Here is a 24,033-nt window from a genome sequence, read left to right on the forward strand (position 1 = left end):
GCAGCTACTTACAAGAAAAACAAAAAACAAAAATGTAAAAATGTTTAAACAAAGTATGATTATACTTACTCCTATCCTATAGCCCCGGACCATTACTCCTATCCTATAGCCTCGGACCATTACTCCTCTCCTATAGCCCCTGGACCAATACTCCTATCCTATAGCCCCTGGACCATTACTCCTATCCTATAGCCCCGGACCATTACTCCTCTCCTATAGCCCCTGGACCATTACTCCTATCCTATAGCCCCTGGACCATTACTCCTATCCTATAGCCCCTGGACCATTACTCCTATCCTATAGCCCCGGACCATTACTCCTATCCTATAGCCCCTGGACCATTACTCCTATCCTATAGCCCCTGGACCATTACTCCTATCCTATAGCCCCTGGACCATTACTCCTATCCTATAGCCCCTGGACCATTACTCCTATCCTATAGCCCCTGGACCATTACTCCTATCCTATAGCCCCTGGACCATTACTCCTATCCTATAGCCCCGGACCATTACTCCTATCCAATAGCCCCTGGACCATTACTCCTATCCTATAGCCCCTGGACCATTACTCCTATCCTATAGCCCCTGGACCATTACTCCTATCCTATAGCCCCGGACCATTACTCCTATCCTATAGCCCCTGGACCATTACTCCTATCCTATAGCCCCTGGACCATTACTCCTATCCTATAGCCCCTGGACCATTACTCCTATCCTATAGCCCCTGGACCATTACTCCTATCCTATAGCCCTGGACCATTTCGCTGATGAAGGTGTTTAACCAGAAACGCGTTGGGTACCGGGGATTACTATATACTGGAGAGTATTATTTTATTTAAGTAAAAAGCCTAAACAAGCTAATGGCAGCGCTAAAAACTGATTAGTCCTAAATACAACAACCTAAAAATTGTCATATAATAAAATCATATAATAGAGTCCGTGTCTGTAGAGTCCGACTCTATTATATGATTTTATTATGTGACAATTTTTAGGTTGTTGTATTTAGGACTAATCAGTTTTTAGCGCTGCCATTAGCTTGTTTAGGCTTTTTACTTATGTTTTAGCAGAGTTGTTTCTAATCTAGAGGCACTTTTTCAGGCAGCAGCTGTTGCCATTAATTTTGGCTGCTTACTTCTATCTTGCCTTACACATACTTCCTTTGATTGCTTGTGGTTGAATGTGACATTAGGCCTTGTCAGATTCAAGTTTGCAGTATTATTTTATTATCAGACTGTTCATGTAAATTTTTTTTCGTTTTTTCTTGTAAGTAGTTGTTGCATAAACTGTGCTGTTTTTTAACCATAGATCATTTCCATGATCGATTATTTTTCTGTACACTTAATAAAATTTGATTTTTTTGCATTACCCAAGTGTGTGTTTCCTACAAAGTCCCAACAAAGGGGGATTTCCTTTTTTCTTAATCATATATTAGGGATGTGGCAACCACACTTTTTGCATCTGACATGGTGAAACCCTTTCTTTTGTTCTTTTGACTTTAAAAAAGTCAAAACTTTAAAAAAGTTTTGCCTTTGGTGACACTTTGAAATACATGGACACAAATGGCAAAAAAACCTTGACAGGGGTTATAACCCTTCCGCACTGTAGCCAAAATGAAAATAATGCATTTTGCCAAGAGTTGGGCTTTAAATTATAAGATACTTAAAAAAAAACTATGCAGAAATCAATGGTATTCAGTTGCTCCCACTCTTTCTCAATGGTTGCTTGTACTGAAACAATCCTTCTTCTGTTCTCTTGCCCTTTAAACTAATCAGAGGGACACTATTACATTGCTCATTCACTAGGACAGAGCACATGGCTAGGCTCTCCTACCAGTCCTGGTGCCAGCTGCAAGGGAGAAGAGGGCAGTGAGGAAGTGATGGAAAGGTATCAGTGGGTTGGGGGATTCAAAAGACACCCTACATTTGTCCTAAATGGGTAAAATTACAGTGTATTTCCAAGGGAAAAAACATTAATTAAGGCTAAGTCCTCATAAAGTGCCTAGACCCAGTGGTACTTTCGGGGATGGGTCACACATGCACACACCCTTGTTGCCTCTCATAATTCAGAGCTGGGTGCTTAAGTGGCTAAATTGCCGAAAAATTAGTGCTGAGAAATGAGGATGGACTCAGGTTTTACATAGTGTGGCTTGGCTGACAAAGTCAAAATTTACATTTTCTACAAGGCCCGTGGCTGTAGGAGTACAATGTACAAATAAAACATATTTTTAATCCGATAAATATAATATAATACCAGGGCTTTTTTTCAGCGGGAACGCGGGGGAACGCAGTTCCTGCACCTCCACCACTGAATGTATGTAATGGCAAGGAGTGCTGGATTGTGCTACAGTGTCTATTGATGCTGGCTGCTGATGGATCTATTGTTGCTGGAGGGGATCTATTTCTGCGGGAGGGTTGATTGCTGCTGGGGAGGTCTATTTTTGCTGGTGGGGGATCTATTGTTGCTGGGGTGGGTCTTATGTTGCTGGGGGGTCAGTTGTCGCTGGGAGAGATCTACTATTGAGGGCGTAGTCTATTATAGCTGGCTGCTGGAGGGTCTATTGTTGCTGGGTGGTATTTTGTTGTAGGTGGTCCATTGTTGCGGGGGGGGGGGGGATCTATTGTTGCTGGTGGGTCTATTGTTGTGGGCTGTGGGGGGTCTATTTTACTGCTTTTCTTGTTATCAATAACAAATTCCATACGACTTACTTAGTACCACAAATGTTACTTGGTTCTGTATTCTCTAAAAGGGGCAGTGCTAGGAGGTGGGTAGGGGGTGGAAAAAAGGACTGGTGCTCAGAGGTAGGTATGGGCAAAGACAATGGGTAACTCCCAAAAGGGGGAGTTCCTGCCCTTATTCTCTGAGAAAAAAAGCCCTGTATATTACTATTATGAATAGTTCATAGTAGATAATCACATACAACTGGACTTGTTCTGTAATGTTGAACACACTGCTTAGTTAAGTTGTGAAACGTCCTAAACATTACAGAACAATTTCAACTGAATGTGACTATTATGAGCGATGTCATGTTGTGGATAAATCACATATATTACATGTGGATATATTTTATTTTTAATATTTTTTAACCAGCAGATAGAGCTCTACGCAGCTGGAGTCCCATATAATAACTGTTTTGCTATACAGACCTGAATGATCTGCTGGTGCAGATGACAACATCCTAGTGTATTAATACAGAAAGCATAAAAGGTATTGCTGGGCTTTCTTATTAGACACCTATAAAAAAAATTATGCTTCCAAACTTAATGTTATGTATACGCCATGTCATAAATGTTTACCTTTAAAATAAAGACTTATAAAAATACTGAAAAAATAAAATTACTGTATTTTTCGCTCCATAAGACGAACTTTCCCCCCCCCCAAAAATGGGGAGAAATGCCTGTGCGTCTTGTGGAGCGAATACTGTCCGTCGCCACCATGTCACAATACAGGGTGGCTGTCTCCCACCAGCGCCGGGCAATCTCCTGTCACTCAAAGAAGACAGAAAACAGAGCAGCCCCAGCGGCGAATGTAGTACTGCCGCTCGGGCTGCTCTGTCTTCCGAGTGACAGATGGACAGGCGACTGTGATAACGTCCTCGCCAGTCGCCAGGCGCAGAACAGGCTGCATTTAATGGACACAGGTAAGGCTGCAAGTCAGGCTGCATTTATTGGGCACAAGTCAGGCTGCATTTAATGGGCACAAGTCAGGCTGCATTTAATGGGCACAAGTCAGGCTGCATTTTGTGGGACTGGTAAGGCTGCATTTATTTGGCACAGGTCAGGCTGCATTTCATGGGAACTGGTAAATATTTTGGTACACCATTTCGTTTCAGAATATTTTTTTTCTTGTTTTCCTCCTCTAAAACCTAGGTGCGTCTTATGGTCTGGTGCATCTTATGGAGCGAAGAATACGGTAAAAAAAAAAACTTTCTAAACATAAAATATTACCCAAACTTATCATAATTTCCCTTTTCCGTTACATAATTTGGGTAATTATTTTATTTGGGAATCTGGGAACTCTACTGTTTGACAAATCTTATGATTCAACCGAACCTAGAATGGTGGAACGCCATGGTGAAGTCTCTCAAGGCTTGAAGGACATCATTGGGATGAATGAGATCACTGGGGGTTGATGCAGGAGGATGTTGGACACCTGCCTCTTCCTGAAAAAACAAAGACCATCAGAAGACACAGGAACTGAAGGCATAAGAGAAATATATAGATACACTTTATGAACAATGCCTTCATAGAAATTCAAACAATTCTACTAACGAGAAAGTGTTCATATACTCAGTTCCAAGTACACACATGATTTAGTTGTACTCCATCAGTAGTCAGAGTTTACATCATAGCTCTTACAGAACAAATCATGTTATTCCTTAAACCTAAGAGGAACCTTAATTGGATGATCCAATGTCCCCATCACACACTTAAGCCAATTTCTTGTGCTGCTAATTAATCCTTTGGTATATTTTGGGGTTGTGGGCAATAACTGATGATCCTGAAAGAAGTCCATACAGCATACAGTCTTCATGTAGACCAGTGGTTCTCAACCCCATCCTCAAGTACCCCCAACAGGCCATGTTTTGGGAATTTCTCTTAGATAAATTAGCTGTCCAAAATACCAAGCCATTGACTCTGAATTAAAGCACCTGTGCAAAATAAAGGAAAACCTGCAAACATGGCCTGTTGGGGGTACTTGAGGACGGGGTTGAGAAGCACTGATGTAGACAACACTTAAAGCGGAACTTCACTCTCGCAATCAACATTGACTAATATTGACTTTATTCCTTATGCTGCTAGCATTAGTAAATAGATAGGAAAGTATATCATATTTGCTACTTTTAAACTTTTTTTCACATTTCTTCAGTGACTTCCTGGTTTCCATGCCTAGGTAAATGATGTCATACATCCCAGGAGTCTTCAGAAAGGGGAGGAGGGGCTTTCTCACCTAAGCACACCCTCCCGTTTGCACACCTGAGCTAAGGGCAGATGGATTCCAGGAAGTAAATGCTACATGAATCGTCTGCCCTTACTCAGGATAGCCACGGCTAGAAATTCTAGGGGGGGTGTTTTTCAAATTGATTTCTTAGCAAAATAAAGCATAGACATGGATGGATGGGGAAGTTTGCTTTGAATATTACAAATTAATTAAATAGCGTTTTTGGTGCTTAGATGAAGTGTAGTTTAATTCTGTTAAACAATATCAGAGGGAAAGAAAATACAAACTGGACGTGACTGAATTGCTTTACATTTCAGTGCTTGGGATAAAGGTGGGAAGTTTTACCTGCAGAGACTCATCATGTTGTCTGTACTTCAAGAAAAAGTCCACCAGTTTGTACACATCGTCCTCCACCTCTATCCGGAGGGCCTAGAAAACAACACATATCTCACAAGTCATCTAATACCACACCTCCCAACTTTTTGAGATGGGAATGAGGGACACCTATCAGCAAAAGTATGCAGGCATAGGACACACCCCTTGCGACGCCCCCTTAAAGGAGAATTGTATAAAAAAAAAACAAGATTGGTTAAACCCACAAGTGCTGTTTTTACCACTACTATTCCTTTATATTGGCTTTTGGAATTTACAAATGCAGCAATTTAGAAATCAGATGAAAGGTTTAGCACTGGGAAACACTTTTTGATAGATACAAAGTGCATTTTATATACATCTATATAGATCAGACCAAAATGAGGGACAAATGAGGGACAATGCTCCAAATCAGGGACAGTCCCTCCAAATCAGGGAAGGTTGGGAGCTATGTAATAATGTATGAGTCCTCACAACTGAAGATAGTTATATGTCATCTTTTCCAGTGCAAATTTGAAAAACAAGGGTTTTTTTTGGATGAAGTCATGCGAGTCACCTGTGTAATATCTAAAACTGAATACTGATCCTTGTAGCCTTTTGGCTCTCATCAGTGCAAGGTCTAAAAAACAGGAGTCTTTGAATTGGGCCTACAAGGGGAGACATATGGGACTGCTAGTAAGCTTATGGTCTTATGGTAAAGCCGAAAAGAAGGAACCAGAAATCCTCAACACTTAAAATAAAGTAATATAGCATCACTTGCAACAAGTACACAAGATCTGTTTTGTAGCGGACCTTCAGTCATTTTTCCATCTTTCCATCTATTAAATCTTCTGCCCTTGTTGTTTAACAATGGATAGTAAAACATTTTTTTCTGCCAGTAAGTACCTTATACAGCCCACTTTCTGTTTCTTGTCTGGTAATAAGCCTAGGCTTATGACATCATACACAGCTCTCACTCTTGTGAATGTTTGCCAGGAAGGGAGGGGGGATGAGTCATAAGAGGGCCAATGAGAGCTGCAGGGCTGCAGAGCTGGAGGTGTGCCTCTGTGTGTCTGTGTAAATCCAGGAAGTGAACAGGCAGCAGCTTCAGCTGCCCACAGTCAAAATGGCTGCAGCCAGACTTAGTAGAAGGAGATTTCTGTAGCATATTTGGCAAGTACAGAATCACAGTATATGTAAAATAATATGCAAAGTGGTTGGAGGGAAACTTCAGAATGGCAAACATGTTATAACAAATTATGTGAGAAGACTGTAGTTCCTCTTTAATAAAGTATTATATGCTTTTCTGAAGTGCAGACCTTGACATCACCTATGGACCACACATAATATTCAGTCAATGTAATGTTGAAGGAGCTGTCGGAGACTGCAGAACCATCTGGTCATGCCATACATAAGCTAACCACACATTAATAGAGAATTCTTTTGTCCTCCGGAAGTAACTACGAAGTCACAGGGACGAGTCTGATGCGGGGTGTTCAACTGGGGTCTGTACACACCAATTTTTGGTTAAATAAGTAGGAGAGGAAAAGAACCCCAAGAAAGGGTGAGAATGAAAGAGGGAAGAGAGGAAAAGCAAAAGAAAGGGCAAAAAAAAAAAAAAAAAACAGGGAAGGGGAGCAGGGTGGGAGAGGGAAGGGAGTCGCCCCCGAGGAGCAGGAAACCTCATTACCAATAAGTTAGTGGAAATCGCAGGTAAGTGTTGAAAGTCATGCATATTGGAGGAATTCATCAGAGAAGCGGAAAAGATTCCAGTAAAACCATCTGGTTTTAAGCTCTGACTTATCCTGGAGAGCAGAGGCCAGATCCTCCATCTGTTCAATGTCAACTACTCCCATGAGCCATTGGGCTACTGTCGGCACCGTAGAAAAAATTATCTGCACTCCGGTTGTTGCTCTTAATATTTGTTCATTTTATTGAATAGCCACAGTGAACAAACGCTGATTAAGTCAGTTGACGCGTTTCAGCTTAAAAGGGCTTAGTCATAACCACGTCAGTCATGGTTATGACTAAGGCCTTATAGGCTGAAACACGTCAACTGACTTAATCAGCGTTTGTTCACTGTGGCTATTCAATAAAATGAAGACATTTTAGGAGCAACAACCGGAGTGCGGATCATTTATTCTACATTACTCTACTCAGCAAGCGACTGTGGATCGAGCACCTGGGAGCTCTGCTATCTATGTGGTGTATGGGTAGTAGCACTGACTTTTCTGTTTATACTTTCTACTGTTGGCACCACCTGTTGCTTCCACTGGCACAGAATGCACACCGCTACCAGGTATTGAAAGAGACTGCAAATGTGCTAAGGCAGTTGTCGGAGACTGGGGGGCATGCTTCAAGAGACCGTTATAGACTGAAGACACATTACAAGAAACTGCTAGAGGTCACTGTTATTACAACCCCTTTACAAATGCACCCACATTTGTATACCCAACAACGCCCTTAAAATATAGAAAAACTGAGGAAAAAAAGATGAAAATAAAAAAGGGATGGATAGCACTGAAAAAAGTAACATAGTGTCAACAGGGTAGCACAGGGTTGGGAAACTGCAGCCCTCCAGTGTTTGTGGAACTACATGTCCCATGAGACATTGCAAGAATGAGAGTTAACAAGCATGACCCCCAGAGACATGACCCCCAGAGACAGAGGCATCATAGGACTTATCGCTCTGCAACACCTGGAGGGCTGTAGTTGCCCACCCCTTGGGTAGCATGTTGCTCCTAGGCCTCAGGACGGGCACCAGAGTTTTAAACAGAAGCTGAAATGTGGTACGCATTAGAGTGCCCTGTACTCTTCTTACATGTTTTTTAAACTTTAGTCTGCTATGTTGCTTTTTCTTTATCAATTATCTTTACATCTCATAAAGCTGTAGAATGTTCCAGCTTTTGCCGACTGATACAATGATGAAAAAATATTAAGAGAGAGAGTAACATTTCAGAAAGATCTCAACATATGGACAGAATAGGGAAGGAGTTTAACTCTCTGTCAGGTTTTTACAGTTGTCTGTGTCTCTGCTGGGGAGACTGACCCCCCCCCCCCTCCTTTTTTTTTATATAACCCTTCCCCACTATATCTATCACTGAAAAAAATATGTCATTTTTAATTTCTACCACTAGATGTCATGGGTGAGTGTGTTATACACAGTTTAAATGGAAGTTATGACTATAAACACACACACACTGTGTATGTATATACATATATATATATACACACACACACTCATGTTATATATAAAAGAAAAAAAATTATATATATATATATATGCAGCACAGTGGCGCAGTGGGTAGCACTCTCGCCTAGCAGTAAGAAGGGTCGCTGGTTCGAATCCCGACCACGACACTACCTGTCTGGAGTTTGCATGTTCTCCCTGTGTCTGCGTGGGTTTCCTCCGGGTACTCCGGTTTCCTCCCACACTCCAAAGACATGCTGGTAGGTTAATTGGATCCTGTCTAAATTGGCCCTAGTATAGGTATGAATGTGAGTTAGGGACCTTAGATTGTAAGCTCCTTGAGGGTATAGGGACTGATGTGAATGTATAATATATATATATATGTAAAAGCGCTGCGTAAATTGACGGCGCTATATAAGTACCTGAAATAAATAAATAAATATATATATATATATATATATATATATATTAAAATATATATATATACATATATATATGGGATTATGTGGGTTGCAAACCATTCATTTTTCACATATTCACATACAATCATCATCATTAATTCAAAACAGTATTAAGCCCAAAAGCAAACATTTATTATATTGATGCTTACCAATTCTTAGATGTGATGGCTGTATGCAATTTCTTTCCCTCATTTTCACCTGGTGATCTGGCCAGAAAGTCTGTTATTTTTCAAAAGAACAAGCTCTCTTGCAAGATGAGACAAACCATTTACCTCTGACAGGGGTGCTTACAGTGATCAGCTTTTATTTATTAGAGAATTTTAACCTCCCTGGCGGTATGATTATTTCGGATTTTAGGTGCTGAAAGCGGTACAATTATTTTGCATGGAAATTTGGCGTTTTATATTGTAGGTCTGTAATTCTTAACAATAACACACTTAAATCTGTCCAAACCAGAGTCTAGTAGATATCCCGGGTATGATAAAGTTTGAAACACAAAAACATAAATTATAATATAATAAATAAAAATAAATAATTAAAAAAAAAAAAAGTAATAAAATAAATTTCCCCACAATTCACTATCGCTCAATTCTGCAAGTGTTCTAATTTACTATCGCTGTTTTCTAGCTGGTCTAAAGCCACTTTTGACGTAAAGGGACACTTTTTGGTTGCTATGGACAATCTCCAGTTTCCAGGCAGAAAGAACAGTGTATATCATGTAAAACTGCATGCAGGGCATGGGCCAGAGCACTGGGGACAAAAGGGATGTGAAATCATTTCATACAGTACTGTAATCTGTAAGATTACAGTGTACTGTATGTGTTATGATTTTTATTTTTTTTTTAATTTGCCGCCAGGCTCCGCCCCCGTGCGTCGCGCCGCTCGCAGGGAACTGAGCCTGGCACGGAGAGGCTTCGGAGGAGGACGGAGCCCTCGGACACTGCGGGTGACATCGCAGGATCCCGGGGACAAGGTAAGTAACGCCGCCCCAGGATCCTGCAATGCGATCCCGAGTGTGGCTCGGGGTTACCGCTAATGGTACTGAATTTTAACCCCGAGCCACACTCGGGAAAACCGCCAGGGAGGCTACGTAATTTGTAAAAATGTTTGTAGTTATTATGTAAAACCTTTATCCCAAAAGGAAAAAAAGAAAGGGTTTGCTGTAACTGTGAGCTGGAGTTACATATAGTTACATAGTAGGTGAGGTTGAAAAAAGACACAAGTCCATCAAGTCCAACCTATGTGTGTGATTATGTGTCAGTATTACATTGTATATCCCTGTATGTTGTGGTCGTTCAGGTGCTTATCTAATCATTTTTTGAAACTATCAATGCTCCCCCACTGAGACCACTGCCTGTGGAAGGGAATTCCACATCCTTGCCGCTCTTACAGTAAAGAACCCTCTACGTAGTTTAAGGTTAAACCTCTTTTCTTCTAATTTTAATGAGTGGCCACGAGTCTTGTTAAACTCCCTTCTGCGAAAAAGTTTTCTCCCCATTGTGGGGTCACCAGTCCGGTATTTATAAATTGAAATCATATCCCCTCTCAAGCGTCTCTTCTCCAGAGAGAATAAGTTCAGTGCTCGCAACCTTTCCTCATAACTAAGATCCTCCAGACCCTTTATTAGCTTTGTTGCCCTTCTTTGTACTCACTCCATTTCCAGTACGTCCCTCCTGAGGACTGGTGCCCAGAACTGGACAGCGATCAATGCCCCCGCTGAGATCACCGCCTGTGGAAGGGGATTTTACATACTTGCCACTCTTACAGTAAAGAACCCTCTACTTAGTTTAAGGTTAAACCTCTTTTCTTCTAATTTTAATGAGTGGCCATGTTCGGTTTCAATTTATTAGTGTATCTAAATCAGCTATAGTACATTTAGCACTCAACCCCCACCCTCCCAAGCCCTGAAGATTAACAGCTTAAATACAGGGCACTTTTACCCCCTGCCCAGGCCAATTTTCAGCTTTCAATTTTCAGCGCTGTCGCAATTTGAATGACAATTGCGCGGTCATGCGACACTGTACCCGTATGAAATTTTGATCATTTTTTTTCACACAAATAGAGCTTTCTTTTGGTGGTATTTATTTAATCCCCACTGGTTTTTATTTTTTGCTAAATAAATGAAAAAAAAGACCAAAAATTTGGAAAAGTAAAATGTGTTTATTTCTTCGTTTCTGTTACACAATTTTGCAAATAAATATGGTATTCTTCATAAATATAGGCCAAAATGTATTCTGCTACAGTTCTTTGGTGAAAATAACCCAAATCAGTGTATATTATTTAGTCTGTAGGAAAGGTAGAGTCCACAAACTATGGTGCATATATCTGAACATCGGTCAATCCAGAAAATGCCAGGACAGTACAAATATCCCCCAAATGACCCCTTTTTGGAAAGTAGACAGTCCAAGGTATTTAGTAAAAGGCAAAGCAAGTTTTTTGAAGTTGTAATTTTTTGTTACAATTTTTTTGGAAAATTAAGAAATTTAAAAAACTGTTTTTTTAACTTTTTTTTTGCCCCTTTAATTTTTTTTAATTGCATATTGTTTCTTTTTTTTTTTTTTTTTTTTTACGAATTTTTTTTTAACATACTGTGACCAGAGCAATACAGTGTTACTATAGTAACACTGTACTACACTGGGGAAGTGATCAGGTTTTTTTTTTTTTTACACATTATGATTGCTTATACCAATGAATTTCATTGGTATAACCAACCGTTTTTACTGAATGAAACTGATTCATTCAGTGAATTTTGTTGTGATTAGCTGTGATTGGCCACAGCTAATCACATGGTACAGATGGGCTGTGATTGGCCGTGTGTACCATGTGATCACTGTGACCAATCACATGTAGCAACACAAATGTACACAATGGATGGCATGAAAGGAAGCAATCCATTGTGTACAATTGTCATGTTTGGTCACAGCGAACACATGGTACCGGCAGCAGGATGGTGCAGTGATCTGTCATTGGCTGTTTCCCGTGACGCTTTCATATCACGTCCACCCGGAACGACAAAAGTCCCGTCCGGCTATCATTTTGCAATAGGCCGGGGGGGAAGTGGTTAACAATGCTGCTGTCCAAAGGTGACCCTGTGCTCCTTCGTTCAGAGTGGGGGCGCTCTAATACAGAATGTGTGTTACTGGCCAGATCACCAGGTGAAAACAGAAGAAAGAAAGCCTAAAAAAAGAAAACTAACGCAGCCACCACATCTAAGCATTGGTAAGCTGCAATATATTACATTTTTGATTTTGGTTTTAATACCGCTTTAAGCTAAACATTTAAATATACATTTTGCAAAGCCATTGACCCTGAGTTAAAGTTTTAAATTCAATAAGAAATGTTATAATTACAAGCATTAACTTTTTCTGAATTTCTACACACCCCAAATATGGAGTCCAGCTTCATAAGGGAGCGATCGTCTTTCTCCAGAGGAGACAGGAGCTGCAGCAGTTTATTCTCTATGAGAAAGCCCTAAAAAGAAAAAAAAAACGAAACAAAAAAAAAAAAAAAACAGAAACAATCTCAATGGTGACGTAAATGACAAAGGCATACAATTAGCTCAATTTACCAAGCTTCAACGCCAGCTTAAGAGTCCATGTGGACAGAAGTTCTAGTCAAAAGTAGTGTTTTCTATTCAAAAAACATGCAGCTGTGTTTAAATAGAAAAAGCATTGTTTGCCATAAAAAGGCTGCAATTGGCCTGCTTTGTCTACAGTTCAAGTGCACCTTAAAGGATAAGTCCACCCCAACACTAAAATCTCTACATCTACAGACATCCACAATCTAACACTAACCTATCTAACCCTGTAAAGAAGAAATTGCTATATATACCTTTTTTGAAGCCTCTCCGGTCCTGTCCTACACTGAGCTGTCAGCTGTGGCTTCTATGTAGAGGCGGGTGCAGAGGAAGCAGCCGACAACGGAAGCCCCAAAGTAACTCTATGTGTGACGTCACTTCTTGTTCATTTGACAGCCGTTCTTGGCAGTGTCCTATGCAGAGCTTCCGCCGCTGGAGACCGGACCGGAGCGGCTTCATAAAAGGTATGTATACCGATTTCTTCTTTACAGGGTTAGATAGGTTAGTCTTAGATCATGGATACCTGTGGATGTAGCGATTTAAGTATTAGGGTGGACTTCCCCTTGCCGATCAGCCGTCATTATACGGCGGCAGGTTGGCTCTCCTTTGCGAATCGCCATAGCTGTACGTCAGCTCGTGCAGGCACAGTTGCGGGTGCGTGCCCCACAGGTCGGGCGGACTCGATGCCCGCCGGCGACCTGCGATCGCCTAGTACAGAGGCAGAACGGGGATCTGCCTTTGTAAACAAGGCGGATCCCCGTTCTGACAGATGACATGTCAGAGATTTTATTTTCCCAGTCATTCGGAACAGTGATCTCTGTCACGTCCCTGGCAGCCCATCCCCCCTACAGTTAGAACACACCCAGGGAACACAGTTAACTCCTTGATCGCCCCCCTTCCCGTGTTAACCCCTTCCCTGCCAGTCTCATTTTTATATTGATGAGTGCATTTTTATAGCACTGATCAATGTAATAATATCACTGGTCCCCAAAAAGTGTCATTTGGGGGTCAGGATTTGTTCGCTGCAATGTCACAGTCCCACTAAAAATCGCAGATCCCTTCCATTGCTAGTAAAAACATTTAAAAAAAAAAACGTAAATCTATCCCATAGTTTGCAGACGCGACTTTTGCGCAAACCAATCAGTATACGCCTATTGTGATTTTGTTTACCAAAAACATGTGGAAGAATAGATATCGGCCTAAAATGATGAAGAAATTTGTTTGTTTTTTTTTATATTTTTTTTTTGGATACGTCTTATAACAAAAAGTAAAAAAAAAAAAAAATTTCTTCAAAATTGGTCGCTCTTTGTTTAAAGCGGAAAAAATAGAAACCGCAGAGGTGATCAAATACCACCAAAAGAAAGCTCTATTTATGGGAAAAAAAAAAGTATGTCAATTTTGTTTGGGTACTGCGTCGCAGGACCGCGCTATTGTCAGTTAAAGCGATGTATTGCCATATCGCAAAAAAATGGCCTGGTCATTAAGGGGGCGAATCCTTCCAGGGCTGAAGTGGTTAATAGGACATGCTTCATCTACAGAAATGTGGCAAAGTCAAACGCAGCCCCTGAACTGCCGTGTGCCCTACTCAGTCAAAGCCATTAGGATTTTGCTGGCCTGACTTCCATATGCACGTAAAAATGCACAGAAACAACACCCATCGAACCTGTATAACTTCAGCCATGTGACTACATGAAAATAACTGCCACTTTTTGAAAATTAACCAAATCAAGCTCCGGAAGGTTTACCCCCTTCATGACCAGGCTATTTTTTTGCGATACGGCACTGCGTTACTTTAACTGACAATTGTGCGGTCGTGCGATGCTGTACACAAATAAAATTGATGTCCTTTTTTTTCCCACAAATAGAGCTTTCTTTTGGTGGTATTTGATCACCTCTGCAGTTTTAATTTTTTGCGCTATAAACAAAAAAAGACCGACAATTTAAAAAAATATATATATTTTTTACTTTTACTTCTATAACATTCCCAATAACATATATATGTTATAACATTCCCAATAAAAAAAATGTAAAAAATCTAATTTCTTCATCAATTTAGGCCAATATGTATTCTGCTGCATGTTTTTGGTAAAAAGAATCCCAATAAGTGTATATTGACTGGATTGTGTAAAAGTTATAGCGTCTACGAACTATGGGATATTTTTATTTTTTAAACTAGTAATGGCGGCGATATAGCGGGACTGCGATATTGCGGCGGACAAGTCAGACACCTGACACTTTTTGGGGACCAGTGACACTAATACAATGATCAGTGCTAAAAGAAAATATGCACGGTTACTGTATTAATGACACTGGCAGGGAAGGGGTTAACATTAGGGGCGATCAAAGGGTTAAATGTGTTCCCTGGGACTAGGAGTGATTGCTAAATGTGGGGAGAGGTGATTTGACTGGGAGGAATGTAAAGGTCCGTGTTCCTGCTTAGGACATTCTCTTCTCACAGAACGGTGATCAGCCTTGTTTACTCCTGTTTCTCCTGAGCAATCAGCGGGTCCCAGCGGACATCGCATCCGTCAGACCCACTGATTGGCTCCTGTTGTGTCCAATCACAGCGGGAGCGGGCTGACGGTGGCGCGTGCCCCAGACCCGGAACCATCAGATCACGTACCAGGTACGTGATCTAGTGCAGAGCGGCCGCCCTGCCGCAGTAAATCTATGATGGGTGGTCGCTAATCGGTTAAGCTGCTTATTCTGGTGTGCTAGGCTCTGGGAAATGATTCTATTGGCCCTTTTTTACTAAAAGGGTGGAGCAAAGTCACTTATTTCAGTAAATCAGATAAAACAAAGTGCTAATTCAATTTGCAAAGAAAATCTAAAAAAGGGATTATTGCTTGTACATGATTGGATGATTCAATTCAGCACAACTTCACCCCATTCACTAAGTTAACCACTTGACCTCCGGAAGATTTACCCCACTTCATGACCAGGGCATTTTTTGCTATACAGCACTGCGTTACTTTAACTGGCAATTGCGCAGCAATGCGACGGTGTACATAAATGAAAATATTTTTTTTTCTTTCGGTGGTATTTGATCACCACTGCGTTTTTTATTTTTTGCGCTTTAAACAAACAGCGAAGCATAGTAGCTGAGCTGATTGTGTTGGTGCCTCGTAGGCACCCGCAACATGTGAGTAGTCTTTGGATGGGTTTTATTGTTAGCAACCGTTTTTAATTAAACTTACTACACTATGGTATATGGTACAGTCTCTGGTATCCTTTTAACCCTATTACATTGGAGAGAAGTTACTGGGGCGATTACAAGTGGAAGAGATCAAGCAGCAGGGATCACAGTGTATAAAAGGCTTGCCTAAGGCTCGGTTTCCACTATTGCGGCCCCAAAGTCGCGTGATTTACAGTGCGACTTTGCAATGCGATTTTTGATGCGATGTCATGCGACAACCATGGAAGAACAAGTTACACCGAAGTCAGAACAAAGTAGTACAAAAACCTTTTTTGGAGTCGCTGTGACTTGAGTCGCAGCAATTAGAACAGGGACCATTGAAATACATGGGTTTTGACTTGTCATGCGACTTTACATGTGTCAAGTTGCACAACAACTTACAGTAGTGGAAACAGAGCCTAAAACTCGCTTTTGGTAACTGTACCTTTCACCTGGGCTGTGGAAAGAGCACCTGTTCACTAGATAAGAAGAAGTTTGTGTGTCACGTCATGTACTAAGGGAACTTTGGATAAAAGACTGATTGGAACTGGTCCCATTTTTCGTCAATTATATTTTGATCTGGAATTGTCTGCTGTTGAAAAAGATTAGATAAGTGCACTACCAAAAAATGTATTCATTTTAGTTTCATTCGTTTTTTTTGTTTTTCGGGTCATTCGCTATGATCGAAATTCATTATATCAAATAAATTCGGAAATTCGAAAATACGGAAATAAGAAAGAAAATCCGAAAATTCTAAAGAACTAAAATAAGAACGAAAATCAGAAAATTCGAAATTCCAAAATAATATCTAACTATTAAATTATAGGTATTGGAATTTCCTTTCAAATTTGGCTGTTAGTGGACGTAACGAATACGAATTTATCCAAAATAACGAATGCCGCATCTAAACGAATGGAACGTAAAAAAATTAATAACAATAAATAATAATAATAATAAAATGTTTTTATTATTATTATTTGTTAATATTAATTCATTACATTCCATTTGTTTAGATGCAGCATTCGTTATTTCAGGTAATTCATACATTCAGATGCATTCATTACATTTACTAATGGGAGATGAGTACAGCGCTGCACCAATAATAATAAAAGATGGTTTACACAATAAGCAGCTGACACTCCTCTTAGACAAAGGAAAAATAGAATTAGGAAGTGTATAAAGTGTAGCGCTATATGCGTGTAAATGAAAAACGTAGTGAGCTAAGCCCAAACCATTCCTGGAGGGCCCACAAAAAAAATAATATAATTCAAAGTTGCATATAAATGACTAAACACAGTCAGAAATGTACTGAGTGCCACACACTGTCATATAAATTGGTACTAATAGACCAGTGAAAAAACAACATGAAAAAATTATATAAAAGTGAAGAAATAACAAAATGTCCATAAATGTTGAAAATTATGAAATGAAATTCAACACCCGCCACCAAAAGTCTCTGAGGGTTGGATAATGAAAACAACGATGGAAAGCTTCTGCCAAGTGAATAGATAAAACACCAGATAAATAAGACGTCTCAATGAGTGTCGGGACCACCACCGGAGCATCAGAGGAGGCTTACCGGAACCAGGTGACTTGAAAAGACATACGTCTTACAAGTCTCAGAAAACTTGTTTAGCCACCAAGGCTGGCAAGATGGATCCTCAGTTGTCCTCAACTTCAAATGGGGGGGGAGAGAGATAGAGATCCCGTCACAGCTTCAGCCGTCCAGACTTATCAACAGGCCAACCGGATATATTTACATGCCATGGGAGAAATAAAGCTCACATGGCATGATATCGTTTAAAAACATGAATTTATTAAAACAATAAAAAGGAACACTCACATGTTAGGAGATCAAAATAGGCTCAAAACTGTATATCAATCGCGGTGATTGTAGGGAGTCCATCCAATCACCGCGATTGATATACAGTTTTGAGCCTATTTTGATCTCCTAACATGTGAGTGTTCCTTTTTATTGTTTTAATAAATTCATGTTTTTAAACGATATCATGCCATGTGAGCTTTATTTCTCCCATGGCATGTAAATATATCCGGTTGGCCTGTTGATAAGTCTGGACGGCTGAAGCTGTGACGGGATCTCTATCTCTCCCCCCCCCCATTTGAAGTTGAGGACAACTGAGGATCCATCTTGCCAGCCTTGGTGGCTAAACAAGTTTTCTGAGACTTGTAAGACGTATGTCTTTTCAAGTCACCTGGTTCCGGTAAGCCTCCTCTGATGCTCCGGTGGTGGTCCCGACACTCATTGAGACGTCTTATTTATCTGGTGTTTTATCTATTCACTTGGCAGAAGCTTTCCATCGTTGTTTTCATTATCCAACCCTCAGAGACTTTTGGTGGCGGGTGTTGAATTTAATTTCATAATTTTCAACATTTATGGACATTCACTTTTATATAATTTTTTCATGTTGTTTTTTCACTGGTCTATTAGTACCAATTTATATGACAGTGTGTGGCACTCAGTACATTTCTGACTGTGTTTAGTCATTTATATGTAACTTTGAATTATATTATTTTTTTTGTGGGCCCTCCAGGAATGGTTTGGGCTTAGCTCATTACATTTACTAACAGCCACATTTTGAAAGGAAATTCCAATACCTATAACTTAATAGTTAGTAATATTTATTAATTTTAGATTTAATTATTATTATTTTAGATTTTCGAATTTTCTAACTTTTGGATTTTCGTTTTTATTTTCGGATTTTCTGATTTCCGAATTTTACAACTTTTCGAATTTTCAAATTTCGTAAAAATTCATTAAATGGGTTTTCGTTAATTCAAATATTTCCGAATTAATGAACTTGTCGAATTTCATAGAAAAAAAACAAATTTGGAATGAAAGAAATTGCACATGTCTAAAAAAGATATTAACTAGAATCTATGTAGTTAGGGTAAATGACCTTTTGGGTTCTAGAAGTAATTGTTTCCAAAATATTCAACTAAGCGCCTACCTGTTTGTTTTCACATTGGTATTTGAGGTGTACAAGCCTTTTGAGGAACTGTATGAGGAGGCGCCCTCACATTCATGTACTTCATAAACAAAAAAAAAGACTGACAATTTAAAAAATAGGATTTTTTAAAACAGCTTACCTGTAAAATCCTTTTCTTTCGAAGGACATCACGGGACACAGAGCCACAGTAATTACTGATGGGTTATATAGGTATCACTGGTGATTGGACACTGGCACACCCTATCAGGAAGTTCAACCCCCTATATAATCCCTCCCCCTTGCAGGGATACCTCAGTTTTGTAGCCAAGCAATATAAGTGTATTAGAAGAGGGGCGGGACCTCTGTGTCCCGTGATGTCCTTCGAAAGAAAAGGATTTTACAGGTAAGCTGTTTTAAAAAATCCTATTTTCTTTCTCGAACATCACGGGACACAGAGCCACAGTAATTACTGATGGGATGTCCCAGAGCAATGCTACCTGAGGGGGGGGGACCACGACCAAGTAGGGTGCAATCAGACCTGAGGACCCTGTACCGCTGCCTGCAGCACACTACGCCCAAAGGCGATATCCTCATGCCTTCTCACATCCACCTGATAGAATCTGGTGAATGTATGAACTGAAGACCAGGTTGCGGCCTTGCAGATTTGAGCCATAGAGGCCCGGTGATGCACTGCCCAAGAAGCACCAATAGCCCTTGTGGAATGTGCCCTGATCTGAAACGGAGGAATCTTCTGTTTCAAACCGTAAGCTTGAATGATCAACTGTCGAATCCATTTAGAAATGGTAGCTTTTGACGCTGCCTGTCCTCTATTGGGACCCTCTGGCAGCACAAACAAAACATCCGTCTTGCGGATCTGAGTAGTTGCCCCTAGATAGGCCTTAACTGCTCTTACTACATCCAACGAATGTAGAGATCTCTCTTCCGGAGAACAGGGATCTGGAAAAAAGGAAGGTAGAACAATGTCTTGGTTTAAATGAAAATCAGAAACCACCTTCGGTAAAAAACTAGGATGAGGGCGTAGTACCACTCTATCCTTGTGTATAATCAAATAAGGCTCCTTACAGGAAAGAGCTGCTAATTCTGATACTCTTCTAGCAGAAGAGATGGCCACCAGAAAAATTAATTTCCTTGTCAACAAGACCAAAGGAATCTGACTTATTGGTTCAAAAGGCTGTTTCTGTAACACAGCCAGGACCAAATTCAAGTCCCAGGGGTTTAGGGGCGCTTTAACCGGAGGATTAAGACGCATCACCCCCTGCATAAAGTTTCGGACCAAAGAATGCGAAGCAAGTGGCCGCTGAAATAATACTGATAAAGCAGAAACCTGGCCCTTGATGGTACTCAAGGCCAGCTTCATCTCTAATCCCATCTGTAGAAAATCAAGGATTCTACCTATGACATATTTCCTGGGATGCCAACCTCTGGATTCACACCAGGTTATATAAGCCTTCCAGACTCTATGATAAATCATCCTGGAAGCTGGCTTCCTTGCATTAATCAAGGTAGATATGACAGGACCTAAGAGCCCACGACTCTTCAGAACGTGGGTCTCAATAGCCAAACCGTCAAATTTAGCATTTGTAAGGCAGGATGGAACACTGGACCTTGAGATAACAGGTCTGGGCGTACCGGTAGGGTCCACGGGGAACCCACCGTCATCCTTACTATTTCTGCATACCAAGTCCTTCTGGGCCAAGCGGGGGCCACCAGAAGTACCGACTTCCTTTCCTGCCTGATCCTGCGAAGGAGTCGTGGTAGTAGCAGAATAGGCGGGAATGCGTAAATCAGTGAGAACCGATGCCACGGAATCACCAACGCATCCGTCCCGCATGCAAGAGGATCTTTTGTTCTTGCCACAAATCTGTCTATCTTTTTGTTGAATCGGGATGCAAAGAGATCTACATCTGGAACCCCCCATCTTTGGCATATGGCCCAAAAGACGTCGGGATGCAGAGACCATTCCCCTGGAAGTAACTGCTGGCGACTTAGATAGTCCGCCTGCCAATTTTCTATTCCCGGGATGAAAACTGCCAATATGCATGGCACATGCATCTCTGCCCAGACTAAGATCTGGTTCACCTCTTTTTGAGCAGCTCGGCTCCGGGTGCCTCCCTGATGATTGACATAAGCCACTGCTGTGGCATTGTCGGACTGGATCCTGACCGGACAACCCTGTAGCCTGATAGTCCAGGCTTTTAGAGCTAGATGTATCGCCCCGGTCTCCAGAATGTTGATGGGTAAGGTCCTCTCTGTCTTGGACCATACCCCTTGGACCGCAGCCTGTTCCAGAACTGCTCCCCAACCTGACAGACTGGCATCTGTTGTTACCACCGTCCAGGTAACCGGTAGAAAGGATTTCCCCTTCTGCAGGTTTTCGGGTATGAGCCACCAATTGAGGCTCTGACGCACCGCATGCGACAGGTGCATCGGAAAGTCTAATGCCTGAACCTTCTTGTTCCAGGTCGACAGAATACTGTGTTGCAGCATTCTTGAGTGAAACTGAGCATAGGGAACTGCTTCGAATGAAGACACCATCTTCCCTAGTAGCCTCATACAAAGGCAGACTGAGGGACCCTTCTTGGTCCTTACTGTCAGAATCAGCTCTCTCAAAGCAGTGATCTTTGCCTGGGGTAGAAATATCTTCTCCTGGCTTGTATCTATAATCAGACCTAAATACTCCAGTCTTCTTACTGGTTTTAGGAAAGACTTTTCTAAGTTGAGGATCCAACCCAGGTGTTCTAGATACCTGACCGTGGTCCTCAAGTTTCCCTTCAAAGAGGCTACCGACCGGTCTATCAAGAGCAGGTCGTCTAGGTATGCTATGACAGCTATACCCTGAGCCCTTAATCTGGCCAGAGGAGGAGCCAAGATCTTTGTGAACACTCGAGGTGCAGTGGCTATCCCGAAAGGCAGAGCCACAAACTGGAAATGGCGCCCTCCTACCTCGAAGCGCAGAAACTTCTGATGAGCAGGAAAAATGGGCACATGCAGATATGCATCTCTGATGTTTATTGATGCCAGAAATTCTCCTCCCTGCAGGGTGAGAACTACTGTTCGAATTGATTCCATGCGAAAGGATTGAATCCTTAGGAATCGGTTCAGATCCCTTAAGTCCAGAATGGGCCTGACATCCCCATTTGGCTTTTGGACCGTAAAAAGGTTGGAATAGAAGCCCAATCCCTGGTCCTTTGCGGGAACTATCATAATGACCTCCTGCGACAAAAGTCGCTCTAACGCTAGAAGGAGCGACTGCTTCTTCTCTGGGTCTCTGGGAACATTTGATCTGAGGAACCGAGGAGAGGGGAATTCCTGAAACTCCAGCTTGTACCCTAAGGTTACCGTGGAGATTACCCATCTGTCCTGGAAGTCCTCCTGCCAGAGCTCTGAGAACTGTCGCAGTCTTCCCCCCACTCGAGTGAGCGGGGGCGCCCCCTCATGCAGAGGTCTTAGTGTTTTGCCTAGTAGGCTTCTTTCCCCAGGACTTCTTTTGTCCCTGGGGTTGACTCTTGTCTCTGGACCCCGATGGAGGCGGCCGTCGAGACTGCCTGGAGGCTGAAGCCCCCGGCGCTGGGGAAAGAGTCCGTTTGAAAGAGGGACGCTTACTCTTCTTCTTGACAGGTAAGAGAGTGCTTTTCCCACAAGAGATTCTCTTGATATAGTTATCCAAGTCCTCTCCAAACAACCTTGCACCACGAAATGGAAACCCAGCCAGTAGCTTCTTACATGGTGCTTCGGCTGACCAATTTTTCAACCATAGGATTCTACGTATATGCACCAACCCCAGTGAAAGACGGGAGGTTTGCACGATAGAATCTCTAATGGCGTCAACCACAAAGCATAAGGCCGCTGGAAGGTTAGCAAACCCCTGGGCCTGCTGTTCAGGTAATACTTTGATGACCTGCTTAACATGGTCTCTTAAGTATTGACAGACTCCAATCGCTGCTACTGCAGGTTGGGCCACTGATCCTGCTAAGGAGAAAACATCCTTCAATAGGGATTCCATCCTTTTATCTACAGGATCCCTGAGCATCTGAGCATTGTCTACAGGACAAGTCAGGCTATTATTTACGGAGGAAATGGCGGCATCAACAGCCGGTATTCCCCACATTTTAATAAACTTTTCTTCCATCGGATAAAGTGTTGAAAACTTTCTCGGCGGAAAAAAACGTTTGTCTGGGTGATCCCACTCAGAATAAATAAGCTTTTCAAGTAAAGTATGAACAGGAAAAGCATGTGCTGCTTGGAAAGGTTTCAGTGACCCCAAAGCAGAAGAGGATTCTTTAGCAGTTTCAGGTATGGGCAACTTAAATGTTGAGCGGACCAATCCAGTGAGGATCTGCACTAAGACTTTCTCCTCTTGGGAAGTCGCAGAGGGTCCCTCTCCACCTGAATCCTCCGAAGAGGAATCATCCATCCCATCCCGATCCTCTGAAAGGGATTCATCTCCTTTATCCCAGAGCTCCTCTGTCTGAGGGTCTTGGGGAACAGAGGAAAGCCTAGTGCGTTTTCTTCCACTGAGTGAAGACATAATCACGGCCATTAATCTTTCCTCTAGATCATTAATGGTTGAGGAAAAAACCTCTTGTGTAATATATACAGGGGCTGAAGTGCCAGAAGCAGGTGTAGCCCCTGACCCCGATGGCTCTCCCTGGCTAGCCGTCCCTGGCCCATCTTTAGGGGGGGAGGATGCTGCCGACAGGGGGCCCTCAGAACCTGAACGAGATCCCCTAGTGTCTCTGGTTCCTGGGGTGCTTGAACCTCTTCTACCCATAGTGCAAAGCAACAAGGTGTGAGGTATACAAATGAACACTGCCCGCTGAGCGATGTAGTCTGGCTAAAAGCCTTGCTACCCAATGCTCAGTCTGGTGTTACTTCAGTAAATGCTGCCTAGGAGAATGCCTGTGTCCCACCTTACATGCGACCGTCAGCTCTGTGTCTCTCAGAAGGCTGAGTGCACCTGTACAGAGTGCCTCTAATAGCCTGCAGCTGGCCTGAGTGGGAGTCTAAGCACCTGTGCTGACGTCCCGCCCCCTCCTCTACTGCCACCCCCCCTCGAGTTTTGAAAAAAACGAGCGCTTCCCGCGCTGCCGACTCTCCTGTCATGCTTCCAGAGAAAGGCTGGGGATGGGGGGGGGAGGGAGGGAGGCTGGTAACAAGATCTGCCTGAACGGCTATCTTGAGAGATGGTGGCCATTAGGCCGCAGAGCCCGGGTGGTATAACCACTTTCTAGACCCCTGTGGCCCCTCTCTAGCCTGGGGGGGAACATTCAAACATGAGAAATCCCCCTTTCCACCTTACCTGTTTGCAGCCTGCTTGAGACGCTGGGACATAAACAGCGATTACAACACCTGAGACAGAGTCAGCATGTGTAG

General features: G+C 42.0%; 1 protein-coding gene across 1 annotated transcript in view; it reads right to left on the reverse strand.

Moving 5' to 3' along the window:
- Window positions 1–24,033, reverse strand: part of DRC1 (dynein regulatory complex subunit 1) — an 82,308-nt gene that overhangs the window by 8,833 nt on the left and 49,442 nt on the right. Inside the window, exons 13-15 of the mRNA XM_073625204.1 lie at window positions 12,321–12,410; window positions 5,283–5,366; window positions 4,049–4,158 (exon numbers count right to left, since the gene is read on the reverse strand). Coding sequence (XP_073481305.1) covers window positions 4,049–4,158; window positions 5,283–5,366; window positions 12,321–12,410 — 284 coding nt within the window. The remainder of the gene's footprint in view (window positions 1–4,048; window positions 4,159–5,282; window positions 5,367–12,320; window positions 12,411–24,033) is intronic.

Source organism: Aquarana catesbeiana, linkage group LG04, assembly GCF_042186555.1.
Source record: "Aquarana catesbeiana isolate 2022-GZ linkage group LG04, ASM4218655v1, whole genome shotgun sequence".
NCBI lineage: Eukaryota > Metazoa > Chordata > Amphibia > Anura > Ranidae > Aquarana > Aquarana catesbeiana.